Below are 15,959 nucleotides of genomic sequence, written 5' to 3'. Positions count from 1 at the left end.
ATGAACATCTCCTTCACAGCACTTTGTGTAGGGCGCACTTTCTGTGGACGAGGAGAACCGGGATTCATTTGATTGGCGTTTCAAGTGTGGCTCATACGAGTGAGTCCAGGTTTCGTCCATAGCGACGATTCGTCCAAGAAAGTCGTCACCTTCATTTTGATACCGGTGCAATAAGGCCTTCCCGGAACGCTTTAACCCATCGTGCAACTGTGCGATATGGCAACGCTGCATCGCCACATGCTTCACGCAGTCCCTAAAAACATTCTTGTGCACTATGACCTCGTGCCATTTCAATTTTGACCCAGGAACGTTGCTCTAGTTTTGTAAGGATTGTCTTAGGGAGCTCGCACTATCCCTAAGAAAGTGAACGTTCTACACACTGCAGTAGATTGATGTAGTACTGTCGCCGCTGGCTGCACTAACTCCTCTAACAGTCCTTGTTCATGTCCACACAGCTGGCAGCTCTCGAACGCACCATTACTTTTTATCCAACCTATGTATATAGTAGAGGAGGAAAGAACTATCCTGTGACCTTATCAGGCATCGTTGGACATGGAGGGGGAAAATAAATTTATAGTCTGAGATGAACTTCCGAGTCGGTAGATTAGGCAGGATGGCCTACCAGTCAGCATCATATTCAATAATGCTGCTTGTATTGGTTGCAGCTTGCCCGGATGTGCCCACCTCTTGGCCAAGTCGCATGGTGTACTTGACTGTGTACCTCTGTGGAGTCGTGGTGCTGACTAGTTACAGTGCTTCTCTCATATCCCACATCACGACACACGTGTACAAACTTCCGTTCGCCAATTTCCAGGAATTTCTGAGTGACGGAACTTACCGTCTGGGAGTTCTTCCTTTCAGTGGCACAGCTATGTACTTTATGGTAAGTTGGCTGCATTATGGTACAGGGTGTAACAAAGAATACTGGGATAAACTTTGGGAAAGAGTTATCCACAACAGAACAAGGAAAAAGTTAGTTGGTTATTTAACGACGCTGTATCAACTACTAGATTATTTAGCGTCGATGAGATTGGTGATAGTGAGATGGTATTTGGCGAGATGAGGCCGAGGATTCGCCATTCACCTTACGATTGGGGAAAACCTCGGAAAAACTCAACCAGGTAATCAGCCCAAGCGGGGATCGAACCCGCGCCCGAGCGCAACTTCAGACCGGCAAGCGCCTTAACCGACTGAGCCACTCTGGTGGCTCTCTTCGTTCTTGTATTATACTCTTTTAATACCGGTACTTATATTCTCACTGATTAACTGTTGAGTTAAATAAATGAATGAATAAATAAATAAATAAGTAAATAAATAAATAAATGAATAAATGAATAAATAAATGAATAAATAAATGAATAAATGAATAAATGAAAAATAAATGAATGAATGAATGATTTTACGGTGTTAACATTTCAATTTCAGAATGTTTTCTCAGCTTGTAGGATTCAGCAGATGATGAAAATAACATTGGAAGTAGTCAATCAGATAGAATAATATCATTATTTAAAATGTTAACACGGTAGAGTCATTATTTATTAATTTAAATAACTTCACAGTTAATCAGTGAAAAAAGTCATATAAACATAAGCATTTGACATTTCCTGAGACTACTGCGTTGGTCGGTCGAAGTGCGTAGTCTAATGTTTTCGGGTCCATCCTAATTTATTTTCATAAAATTTAAAGGTTATGTGCATCGTAATATTTCCAGAAAAAAAAATCATCCGGGATGTCGTCTCTCTATATAGGCAATCCCAACAGTAATAATGTATTAATAAATTAATATATTTTGATGCACCTTTATTTCAGTGATATATATTTTTATACAAGGAGTGCCGTATTAAAAACAATTCCTGTAGATATGTGATTTCGGTATCAATTGGTTTTGGAAAAGATTCTCGTTTTTTAGCTTGTAGAAAGCATAATGAAACGTTGAACTTAATTTTAATAAATGAATTATTATTGTGCGCAAATAAGATAATTAATAAATGCGGGGAACAAGTTAATTCAACAGTCTAATTATACTAGAATACTTAACTGTGGTATTAATTACAAAATTAATTCCAATTCCCTGTAATGAGCCATTGCAGAGAATTGAATGTTATCAGAGATGAAACGAAATATTGAAACAATTGATGGTCATTGAATTTCATCTACTAACACTAGGGGTGCTATGCATTGGCATTTCGCTAGCCCGCGCTACGAGCGTGCTAAACTGGCCCCGGCTATCGACTGATTACTTCTACAGGATTCATATCATATCATATCATATCATATCATATCATATCATATCATATCATATATCACATCATATCATATCATATCATATATCATATCATATCATATCATATCATATCATATCATATCATATCATATATAATATCATATCACATCATATCATCGTATCGTATCGTATCGTAACGTATCGTATCGTATCATATCATATCATATCATACCATACCATATCATATATCATATCATATCATATCATACCATACCATATCATATATCATATCATATCATATCATATATCATATCACATCATATCACATCATATTATATCTCATATCATATCATATCATATCATATATCATATCATATCATGTCATATGTCATATCATATATCATTTCATATCATATATATCATATCATATATCATATCATATCATATCATATCATATCATATCATATCATATCATATCATATCATATATCATATCATATCATATCATATCCATATCGTATCGTATCGTATCATATATCATATCATATATCATATCATATCATATATCATCATATCATATAAATGTTATGTTTTATTTAACGACGCTCGCAACTGCAGAGGTTATATCAGCGTCGCCGGATGTGCCGGAATTTTGTCCCGCAGGAGTTCTTTTACATGCCAGTAAATCTACTGACATGAGCCTGTCGCATTTAAGCACACTTAAATGCCATCGACCTGGCCCGGGATCGAACCCGCAACCTTGGGAATAGAAGGCCAGCGCTATACCAACTTGCCAACCAGGTCGACCATATCATATATCATATATCATATCACATCATATCATATATCATATCACATCGTATCATATCTATTATATCTCATATCATATCATATATCATATCATGTCATATGTCATATCATATCATATGATATCATTTCATATCATATCATATCATATCATATCATATCATATCATATCATATCATATCATATCATATATCATATCATATCATATATCATGTTATGTCATATTATATCATATCATATCATACCATACCATATCATATCATATATCATATTATATCATATCATATCATATATCATATCATATCACATATCATATCATATCACATATCATATCATATCACATATCATATCATATCATATCATATCATATCATATCATATCATATCATATCATATCATATCATATAATATATCATATCGTATCACATATATCATATCATATATCATATCATATCATATCATATCATATCATATCATATCATATCATATCATATCATATCATATCATATCATATCATATCATATCATATCATATCATATCATATCGCTAACACTGGTTTATGAATACGAAAAACGTTAGTTCGCGGATCATCCACCGGAAACCCGCGCTAAGAATTTCTATGAATATGGCCCTAGATGTTTAAATGATATATTATTCATTACAATTTTCACCATCTCATTGAATCGTTTGGAATATCAACAGCACTATTGTCCCGAGATTAGACATCATGGAATGAGGAAGTAATTATGAAGTAACGGGTTTATCACGTAAAACGCAACTCGCGGCCTACGGCGTTGCTCGGAAAACCGAGCCGTGACGCGGCATTTGTGCTAGTCTTATGCGGTAGACGTGCCGCGGAAGATATGAGCAGCCGATTGCGTCGTACGTGATAAATCCTGTACTTGAAGTGAGGAGAAGGATCCACCTCATTGAAGTTATATGTCGGATGTATTAAGTTAGAAGTGAAAATAAATATATATATTTTTTAATGTAAATCCCAAATATCATTATAGAGTGAAGTGAGATAATACAAATAAGATAAATTGTATTTTGTTCATTACAGAATTCAACCAACACAATGCTGCAGGAAGTATACAAGAATCATATCGCACCACTTGGTTTAGATCGACCGAAGTCTGAATACGAAATACTACAGAACGTTTGCGTACGACCCAAATATGCAACTGTATTAAGCACCCTCAAATTTCAGTCCTTAAAGAATAAACTCAATTGTACTATTCTCTCGGTTCCTGATGCATTTTTCGAAGCTACCATGACAATGGGCATTCAGAAGGGAAGCCCATACTTGGAGATACTGAAACACACGTATGTAAATAATTATATTAGCTTCTTTGTTCTTATATTTTATTGGTTATCTCCTTTTACGTAGTGGTCTTTGGATATTAAGGTATTAATATGTATTTTAAGTAGTGCTGTTGATCGATCAAAATATTTAATCGTTTAAGTATTTGAATTTAATCGATTAATCGAGTTTTGATCGAATTGAAAATAGTAATATACGTTACAAGAGCGGTATGTTGACGTTTTCATGGTCGAGGAAAAGATTGAAAAAGCGAAACGTAGTTGAGCTTTTTTAATTTCCGAGAACATGAAAACAAACATACCGCTCGTGTATCGTACATTATTTTGTGCGAAGATCGTTTATTACATACCTGAAAGACGAATTTCTTATTAGTTGCAATGAAATCTCCATCTTGGTTTCTGTTTAATGACGGCAACTTCGGAAAGCCAAAATATCTTTCTTCAACATTGTTGCTATAAAATGTTTTCTGTGTTTACTATACTCCAGCAGGCCGTGATATACGTCTGTTTTTTCCCCCCAGTCTATAAATGCGAACTTAAAACAAACGGTAAGGTTATGTAATGATTTATTTTTTATTTTAATATTTTAACAATATTATTTATATAACGTATTGCAGTAATAACATCGGCATCTGGAATCTTGTTGATTTTTTCACGGCTTCCTTAATGTTACTTGTATCAGGAATGCATTAAGTTTCGTGGAGTAGTAGACATTACTTAATTTTTGCAAATATTTAAAAACAATAATTAACATTGCAATTTAGGTGAAATTGCAGTGGTAAGTTTCCAATTTATAATTATTATTATGTTAAACGTCTCTAAAAATAATATGTTAAAAGCCTAAAGCAGTAAAATGAATGTCGCGCTTAAGCGGTAAGAAGAGGGAAATTGTTATGTGTGTTACGTTGGGAATACTGAATGTGGTATTTCACACTTACCGCGTATTGGTTCTGTGCGGAAAACAAGCAAATACGCACGATCTCGCACAAAATGTTTTAATATACTGTAATACACAATTATTCTTAAATTTAACTTGTGTTCGGTGATAAGCATAAGTATTAAATGTTGTATATATGTATATATTGTATCTTATATTACTAAACAACTATTTTAATTACTTACTAACATATTATTTATTATGAGGCTTATAATTTATTGTGTCAATTTCTCCGGGAATTTTTCAGACAAACATAAATAACAAAAAAGTACAAAGACTCACCTAGTTAATACTGCTTCATCCATGATTTTAAACGTGTGAATGCATTCACATGATCCGAATTAAGTGCCGCCCTACGTTTAGTAACAATATTTCCTGCATCACTAAACACGAAAAAAAACTTTTTTCTTGTCAAGCACTTCTTCACGATCGTTCAATTTAAATCCAAACGTTTCACCGAGTTTACCTATCAAATTCTCATATGACATAATGGAATTTACATTTTTCACAAACCACAGAAAAATGATTTTTTTTTCTTTATCAAACTAAACACACAACCTTCATACACAAACTCAGTATAGAAACTGCAAGTGCAAAAAGTACAACTGTCGAAATAGAAGACTGGCCCCTATTGTAATCGAATTACCAGATTTTGGAAAGAAAAGAAAGTAGTTAATCTCTCACTTGCACACAGTGTAGACATGGCTATTTTATAAGGAATGAGGGGAACGAATCCCAGAAAAGTATGTATTTCATATGCTAGGAAGATGATCTCACAACAAGGTGGAAGTTTTCTTGGAAAACCATAAAACTTAATAAGAGTTTCGCATTGTGTTTCAACTTTCAATAGAGGTATACTAGGTCACTGTCCTCATATCTCCATCTCTTTCTTAAGTGTTTGTGCAAAGATTTTCTCTACGCTACCTGGTTTACGTTAGAAAATAACACTACTATTGTGCTTTTAAGTAAGCAATTTCCGAAAGAGGAATATTGTCGGATTTTTAGTATGAGTATGTATTAACAAAATAATAATTAATATCAACTACAACCGATTAATTTTAATGGACTCTATTAAATGTTTTGATCGGTTAATTTTACAACAGAAATTGATCGATTAATCGATTAAATCCCACAACACTAGTTTTAAGTGATAAAGTGCAGACGTTCACACCTGTGGAGTAACGGTCAGCGCGTCTGGCTGTGAAACTAGGTGGCCCGGGTTCGATTCCCGGTCGGGGCAAGTTACCTGGTTGAGGTTTTTTCCGGGGTTTTCCCTCAACCCAATATGAGCAAATGCTAGGTAACTTTCGGTGATGGACCCCGGCCTCATTTCACCGGCATTATCACCTTCATTTCATTCAGACGCTAAATAACCTAGATGTTGATAAAGCGTCGTAAAATAAACTACTACTAAAGTGCAGACATTGCATTGAAATAAGATATAAGGATTGCAATTTGTTAAAAATGTATTTGTAAAAAATTTAATGAGTTTTGTAGAAAAGTTTTAGAAGTAATTTAAAATATCTTTGAACTCGAACAGAACACAATTTTTTTTATAGTCGGTTTGACTACAATGTTCATATCGCGACTTTACTATGGAGGTGATATAATTTTGTCTCAAGTTCGGCGTTCTCGCTAGCTCGAAGACATCCGACAATCCGACCTGGGGTGTTTTTTCATTATCACGACATCCACCACGCCGGCTGGACATTTTAAACCCCGAACGGAGTATCGAGTACCGAGTACCCTAAATTTAGATGGAATATACATGTTAAACTTGAAGAAATAAAGGCAAATACCGTAAAATGGGGTAACTTTGCACCATTTTCTAGTTAAAAAATTTGTTTTCAGTCTGTATGTAGTCTTTAAGGGTGCTATTCAGAGACATTTCGCTAGCCCGCGCTACGAGCGTGCTAAACAGGATTCATATCATTTCATATCATATCATATCATATCATATCATATCATATCATATCATATCATATCATATCATATCATATCATATATCATATCATATCATATATCATATCATATCATATATCATATCATATATCATATCATATCATATCATATCATATCATATCATATCATATCATATCATATCATATCATATCATATCATATCATATCATATCATATCATATCATATCATATCATATCATATCATATCATATCATATCATATCGTATATCGTATATCATATATCATATCATATCATATATCATATATCATATATCATATCATATATCATATATCATATATCATATATCATATATCATATATCATATATCATATATCATATATCATATATCATATATCATATATCATATATCATATATCATATATCATATATCATATATCATATATCATATATCATATATCATATATCATATATCATATATCATATATCATATATCATATCATATCATATCATATATCATACCATATCATACCATATCATATCATATATCATATATCATATCATATCATATATCATATATCATATCATATCATATCATATCATATCATATCATATCATATCATATCATATCATATCATATCATATCATATCATATCATATCATATCATATCATATCATATCATATCATATCATATCATATCATATCATATCATATCATATCGCTAACACTGGTTTATAAATACGAAAAACGTTAGTTCGCTGATCATGCACCGAAAGCCCGCGCTAAGAATGTCTATGAATAGGACCCTAAATGTTTATTTTATGCGTTCTAAAGATATGCGGGAATGTATTTAGCCAGTCATATCTTCGAAAATAAATGTCTTTTGAAACTTATAATCTGCCAAAAATTGGTGCAAAGTTACCCATAGTTGGGGGTTACTTTCCAACGCCAGAGTTTTAAGTGGGGTGGTGCAAATTTTGCCACTGCTGGTGTTACATTACACCGTACACGTGTTAAACAATGAAAATAATATAATTTATCAGGGACAGAAAAAATGGAAAAACAGGTTCAAAAACTGCTATAAATAATAACACGGACAAAACTTTTTGAAAAAAAACTACACATTCTTCTAAAATGTTGTTTCAAAAATATTTTGAGTTCTTTCGGATGAGAAGTCGAGATGACAGCACGTGAACAACTGTAAAAAATTATACCTATTGTTTTGTGTAAAGTTCTGGAATGGAATATAAGCAAGCCCTTTCTTGATACTTTCTTGGGTGGATTTAGTCTCCCAATTAGCCTGCATCCTCCCATTCATATTCCATAATATTCTCCCTTTCAGTTCATTTGCAGGATTTGAATGATTTTGTCACTGCCTTAATGACAGCACTATTTGTTTTTATTTCCTGGTACCTTTCCAAGCCGAACCAATTGCCGACATCTTTTGGAGCACTTTATTTGGAACTTTGTCCCTCAGTGATAAGCCTAGTATCCTTCTCAACATTTTTCTTTGGCATATTTGGAGATTGTTACCAAGTTTGGCAGTGAGAGACCATGTATGACTTTAATATGTAATAAAAAGAAAAACAAATTCAAGTAATTTAGCTGTAATACGAAGTGTGAATTATAGTAAGCGTTTTTAAACTTCACGGAAGGTCCTCAAATGAAAATAATGCAATTAAAATTTTAAAAATCTTCGTTTGTGTTATAGTGCAAAGTAACCCCAATTTAGCCTCAAATTCACCTTGATTAGAAAATTATTCTGTAACACCATTTTCCGACAAAACAGATGCACAAACGAAACTAGAAAGTCTAAATGGATGAATACGGAACAGATACACGTATAACTTATCTTGTGCACACCATCTGTGGTGAAAGGTAATTAATTTGATCTATATTTCAATCAAATTATGCACACGTTCTGTTGTCAAGGTACAGATATACCATAAACAAATTCTATGACCACGAACAGTGGGGAAAATACCGTGCACATATATCTACTGGTGGAAGTGATGGACAGATAAATTTGGTTCACCCCTAGACCTATATAAAAAGTTTTTCATAGATGGTGCAAAGTTACCCCTGCAGGTGCAAAGTTACCCCATTTTACAGTATGTCGGTGTATGTTCTGACAGCGGACAAAACGTTAATTATGCGGATATAGTTTACGCCTGTGAGATATTGATATTCCTCGGCTATTTTTACATTTGTGAATAAATCTATAATTAATTTAATGAATGTTCTTTATTTCAGGACAAATAATATGCTTCGGAGTGGAATTCTTAGAAATATAGAAAAGAGAAACATTCCTCAGGGATTAACCAAGTTAAAAACAACTTTTACAAGTGTGACTGTTCCAGATATTACGCCGGTTCTAGTGGTGCTCTTAATAGGCATTGCGGCATCACTGTTATTACTGATATTTGAGCTAATATCCGGCTACAAAACTCGTCTGAAGAAGATACCAAATGAAAGATTTGCTCGTACAAAGCTTACTGGAATTCGTATTGGCCGCTATCGGGCAAGGCGGAATCATTCCTACGTACTGTAGCCAAAGATTGGCTTTTTATGGATCCTATAGAAATTTTTGCGTGTTTATTGTGCTGCCCGACTAAGCCGCTTCCATCATCCTTTTCAGCATGCAATCCTCTACTGCCACGTTCGAATACTACACATCTGTTAATGATGTGCCATACCTAAGAGACCTTCCAGTGTAGAAAGCTTAGATTTTAAAAAAAAGCCTACTGTGTGTAACTCAGTCTAACATGAGAAATGAATTATCTGTAAGTACTATCTTCCTTATATGTTTCACAGAAAAAAAATATATAAGAAAAATTCTGAAGGGATATAAATAATTTACATCGAAATGCACTAACAACTATTTTATTTTGTTAAAAGACTCAGAATAAAATCTGAGAATGTAACATGAGGTTCCTTGATTTTGCACAAATGATGTAACTCGACTTTTAATGAAAATGGGGTTACTGGTATATTTTATAGCAAAAATGCCGATACTTTACAATGTTAATATGTATACAAATTATTACAACACTTATTTGTTTATTGAATGTTCTCTAAATATATTCATTTTTTTTAATATTTCCTCATATTTCACGGAAGTATCCCAGATGGAGTTACATCATTAAATATGTGCTGTAATTGAAAGTGTTATTTCTCCTACGGCCCCATGAAATTCGATATGTGAAACTCAATGTTAAATAAGTTTTAATATACAGGGTTATTCACGAGGATTTACCCCCACTTATAGAGCTTATTTCCGAAGACATTCTGAGCAAAAAAGTCATATAAACATTTGTCCTATTCTGAATATTTTCAGAGTTACACTAATTTGAATTTGGTTAGTAAAATACCTTTTTTCTTTAGTTTTAAAGGTAATGAGAATGAACTATTCAGAAGTATCATTTATTTAATTCGCTAGTGGTCTGAAACTAAAAATGTGTCGTTAATTGTTTTGTACAGTTTTTGTTTTTCAATTTTTAACTAAAAATTACATCATTCTTACGCACTTATCACAAAAATTATTACAAATCTTACGACTTTATTGATTCTTTACAGTTTAATCATGTATCCTAATGTACAGTCTTAAAGAATTTACAAGAGTGGCGTGATTTGTAATTGTTGTGATAAATGCGTAAGAAAAATGTAATTTTGTAGTTAAAAATCGAAAAAAAAAAAATTCTATACGAAGCAACTATGGAATTCAGAAACTAAGACACTGCCATACAAGGATAGTGAATCAGTACTAGATAAAAGACAGTGGAATCATAACTCTAAAATGCCTGTAGACATACGACTTCCTCTACGAAGAATATATTTTCAGAATTTATCGGGAACTTAATTCGATTCATTTTGATGAGAAACTATCGATTGACTGAGCTACGAATCTGAGAAAGAAATGAGGTACCTCTTTGACATTGTAATAGATGTTAAATTATAGAAACGTACAAAAGAATGATTACGTGCATCGATAAGGAATGGATTAAGTAGAGATAACATAAATCGAAAATGTTAGGAAATAGACTTTCAACTAATGGAAATGATATTATCAAACATTTGTCCTGAATCGGCTACGTATTGAGAAAGACTATGATATCAAGCTATTGATGTATGTTCCATGACGATCACTAAACCATTACATTGAAACCCGTGCTGTGTTTCTCTTGTACTCATTTATGCATTTGGAAGTGTTCCACATTAATTCACGAGCGGCACAAACTGAGCAGCTACAAGCATATAAGGGTGAGGAGGAACACAGAATTATACATCTAGCAGGCTGGAATAATTGTAGATTAATTTAAGCGAGCTATATTGATTTTGTGTGTAATATAATTCGTAGATATGTGACACGAGATTATTATTTACAAAAGCAACTTAATTCTTATCGCAAGATGAATATCGGCTACTATCACCTATCGTTTCTAAGTTGCTTGTATCCACCTCGTCTACAGACTATAAAAATTAGGAGGAAATGGAGAAGTTGCATTTGAACCTAGAAATGTTATGTTTTATTTAACAACGCTCGAAACTGCCGAAGTTACATCAGCGTCGCTTACAAAAATTGTGAGGTCCACATTACAAGGATGTAAATGTTGACATACCATATCATATCATATCATATCATATCATATCATATCATATCATATCATATCATATCATATCATATCATATCATATCATATCATATCATATATCATATCATATCATACCATATCATATATCATACCATTATCATTATCATATCATATCATATAATATCATATCATATCATATCATATCATATCATATCATATCATATCATATCATATCATATCATATCATATCATATCATATCATATCATATCATATCATATATCATATCATATCATATCATATCATATATCATATCATATATCATATCATATCATATCATATCATATATCATATCATATCATATCATATCATACCACATCATATATCATATCATATCATATCATATCATATCATATCATATCATATCATATCATATCATATCATATCATATCATATCATATCATATCATATCATATCATATCATATCATATCATATCATATATCATGTCATATCATATCATATATCATATCATATCATATCATATCATATCATATCATATCATATCATATCATATCATATCATATCATATCATATCATATCATATCATATCAGTGTCGCTGGTGTGCCAGAATTTTATCCCGCGGGAGTTCTTTTACATGCCAGTAAATCTACTGAGATGAGCCTGTCGCATTTAGGCACACTTAAATGCCATCGAACTGGCCCGGGATCGAACCCGCAACCTCGGGCATAGAAGGCTATACCAGTTGCGCCAACCAGGCCGACTCTTGAACCTAGATCCCATAAAATTAATAACAAATAAACGTAAGAGATTCTGCAAAGAAAATCATTTCACTGAAGTTGTGCACAACATAGCCTATTCTAATTTGAAGCAATCAAGAAGTATGTGCGTTCGTTCATGTAGCTCAAGGGAGGAAAAAACAATAATTGAATAAACATTATAAAATAACTTTATCCTCTGTTTTACAAGTCTCTTAGATTCGATGAGTTCCAGTTCTCATTGTTATAACACACCATTATGGAAATCGCTGTTTTTTAATTCAATAGCGAATTATTCAGGGAGTGTAATTCTACAGAATCCGGCAATTAGTTCTAACGAATTTCAGCATTTAATAATAATAATAATAATAATAATAATAATAATAATAATAATATCTTATTTGTTAACGGTAATATAATTTTTGTTAGCTTACTTTTTCAACTGAAAGATAATACGAGGAAATCAAATATTTTCTAGAAGAAAAATTCTAAATCTTTTTCTCTGTTTTTTTTTGAAACTGCTAGTTCTTGTAGTGATAACTATGTATTAAATTTAGAAACTGGATAATATCTTACTGATTTCTATTGCTATACGTATTTTTATTTAATATTACTGTCCTCGTTATAGCTGCAAATATTACTGATATATTTTGTGCAAACCTATTATTGTTTAGCATGTTACTATACATAAATAGAATTAATTGCTATTGTTAATATTTCAAATTTTCCGATGTAATTACACATATTCTTTGTATGTCTAATAGATGTATGAGAAGTTGGTGATCATGTTATCGCTGCTCTTGTTTCCGATGGCACAAATGGCGGAGGATTCCTTCCACACAGATGGGCACCACATGGTGTTATTTGTGAGAGATATTGCGGAGCGTTACTTCACACCAGATCATCCCTTGATGGTTGTCGCACCACCTCCAGTCAAGGAAAATATTCCACGCACACTCATGCATCGCGAGGGTACTTACTACATAGACGTTCTGCACCAGATGATTTCCTCCACATTCCTTATCCCATTGTATGCTTATTGCCCACTGAACAATAAAACCCATCCAGTTGTGGAATGGTATTCTCAAACTTATGGGAACATAAAACAATATCTTATAATTATTTCACGGATTCGTATCAGGGGAAACTTTGCTACTTTTGATATAAACCAGCTGGACGTTTTATCAGAATTCAGCCGTATGGGAATATTGTTTAACAATAAAGCCCGCATTGTTATTGTTGTGGAGAAACTTCCTCCAGTCCAAAACAACTCTCTGCTACAATACATTGCATTTGTCACCCAATTGTGTCATATATACAACGTCATTATAGTAATCCCTACAGATAAAGATTCTACGAAAGTTACAGGCTTTGATATTTTCACATGGTTTCCATACGAACCTGTAAACATGTGTGGAAGGTACAATAATTTCTCAATTATAGATCGATGGGTCCTGTCTGAGGAAGATTCGTTTCTTAGAAAAACAAATTTGTTTCCAAATAAATTACCTGTGAAATTCAAAGGCTGTCCAGTAATATTTCAGGTGTCATCGTTTTATTCTTTACCGCCTTTGTTGAAAATAGTAGCGCACAATGCACTGCTTAGGCTTTACGAGACTCTAGAGGTAACTGTCTTCAATCGAGAACATTAGGTGAAATTTCGTTTGAAAATTTAAATTTTAGGTATAATATGTCGCAGTACGTAGACATGACTTACCTCCTTTTCTCAGCGGAAATGAAATGGTTTGTGCCTTGCTCAAGATCCTTTCCTCTCAGAGGGAATTTCACAAAAGTTTTTTCTTTTTGGCTCTGGGTGACTCTTACTGTAACGATTCCTATCATGGCATTAATGATGCACGTGTTATACAAGAAAGAAAACAGTGCGCAAAACTCCACGACTTACAAGAGTCTGTCGAGTCGTTTCTGCGACATTTGGGCTGTGGTAATGGGCGTATCCGTTCCTCAATTACCCCGAACTCACAGACTGAGAATTTTCTTTCTGTTTTGGGTTTGTTACTGTTTCTCTATAAGCACAATTTTTCAGTCATATTTCACTAGCTTTCTCGTCGAACCAGATTTTCGTAAACAAATTTCTACTATTGAAGAAATGGTAAAGAGTGATATGAAATATGGATTCTTGGATTATATTTCTGCTTTTCATTGGTGTTATTTTTCTAAGCACTTGACTGAACAATTGTGTGAAGACTTTAATGACGTCTCTAAGTCTCTTTCTAATGCTACCTCTTTTTATTCTTCTTCTTTGGCTTCATTCTCTTTGATAACTGATGGCAACAAACAAGCTATATTTTTCAACGAATTGGAGTTGAAGACAGAATTATCTTTTCTTGGCAGAACGTACGACTTGTGTACATTGAAGGAGGGAGCACTCGATGCGAAATACATGATTTTTATTCTTAGAAGTAGCGCTTTTGGGGAATCTGTTCAAAAAGCAATACATCGAATTGTTGAATCTGGCTTATTACTGAAAATTGAAGCTGATGTTCTGTTAAATGGGAGAAAAGTATTAAATAATGATAAATTTTCGTCATACTTCGAAAAGTTAGACTCTTACATAAAACATTTCCCTCATAAATATTTTCATGAAGACAGCGATTTCTTTATTTTCACTGTAAGTCACATGAAAATTGCTTTTTATTCTTTATTATTTGGATACACCCTCAGTTTAATAACACTAATATTTGAGATAGCTTGGTGTAGGTATAGGAGAGAAAAATCTGTCTCATTAGCTACTGGGGGGGAAAGAACAAGAGGGAGAAAAATAACATTGAAATGTTGATGAGGATGACGATAATGACACTGACTATGATAATTCGCATTGCTTGAAATCACTTCTGTTACCATAATAATCTATTTAAAGCAATGCGCTACTAAAAATAGTCGAATTTTGACAAATTTTATAGTTTTTTATTTTTAGGCTAAAATGTACGGTTTCATGAAAATTTTACCTCGATATCTTAATTATAAGTACACTTTTATGTAAGTGGTAGAAGTTATGTTAATGTAAGAGTTATGTGTAACCAAGACTTTAAATGTAATTATCTAAAAAAAAAAAATAAATAAATGTTCTACGTTTTTAGCCACAAGTATTCACTTTATTTTTCAGTGTTTAAAGCTAGAGTGATGAAACTTGGCATACTTATTCATTAATATCTCTGTTGTTGTGAAATGGAGCATCTGATTGGCTGTGTTCAGCAAAGTTTTATTGCTAGAGAATTATACGTAAAGCAGTATTATTTCTTTTATTAATGTTTGAACATTGAAAAAATTATATATATACAGGCTGTTTCCGAGGTGGTGTGTCAAACTTTCAGGAATGATGGCGAAGGGCACATGTATCAATTTGAGATAAGGAACCCTGGTC

The 15,959-nt window shown here is 33.0% G+C and overlaps 1 protein-coding gene across 1 annotated transcript in view; it reads left to right on the top strand.

Annotated features, from left to right (window-relative positions):
• Positions 1 to 15,643, top strand: part of LOC138697763 (glutamate receptor U1-like) — a 31,983-nt gene extending 16,340 nt beyond the window's left edge. Inside the window, exons 7-10 of the mRNA XM_069823251.1 lie at positions 666 to 883; positions 4,093 to 4,355; positions 9,464 to 9,993; positions 13,342 to 15,643. Coding sequence (XP_069679352.1) covers positions 666 to 883; positions 4,093 to 4,355; positions 9,464 to 9,761 — 779 coding nt within the window. The 3' untranslated portion in view covers positions 9,762 to 9,993; positions 13,342 to 15,643. The remainder of the gene's footprint in view (positions 1 to 665; positions 884 to 4,092; positions 4,356 to 9,463; positions 9,994 to 13,341) is intronic.
• The last annotated feature ends 316 nt before the right edge of the window (positions 15,644 to 15,959 follow it).

The sequence above is a fragment of the Periplaneta americana genome, chromosome 4, assembly GCF_040183065.1.
Source record: "Periplaneta americana isolate PAMFEO1 chromosome 4, P.americana_PAMFEO1_priV1, whole genome shotgun sequence".
NCBI classification, from domain to species: Eukaryota; Metazoa; Arthropoda; class Insecta; order Blattodea; family Blattidae; genus Periplaneta; species Periplaneta americana.
This window is presented reverse-complemented; position numbering and strand designations above follow the sequence as displayed.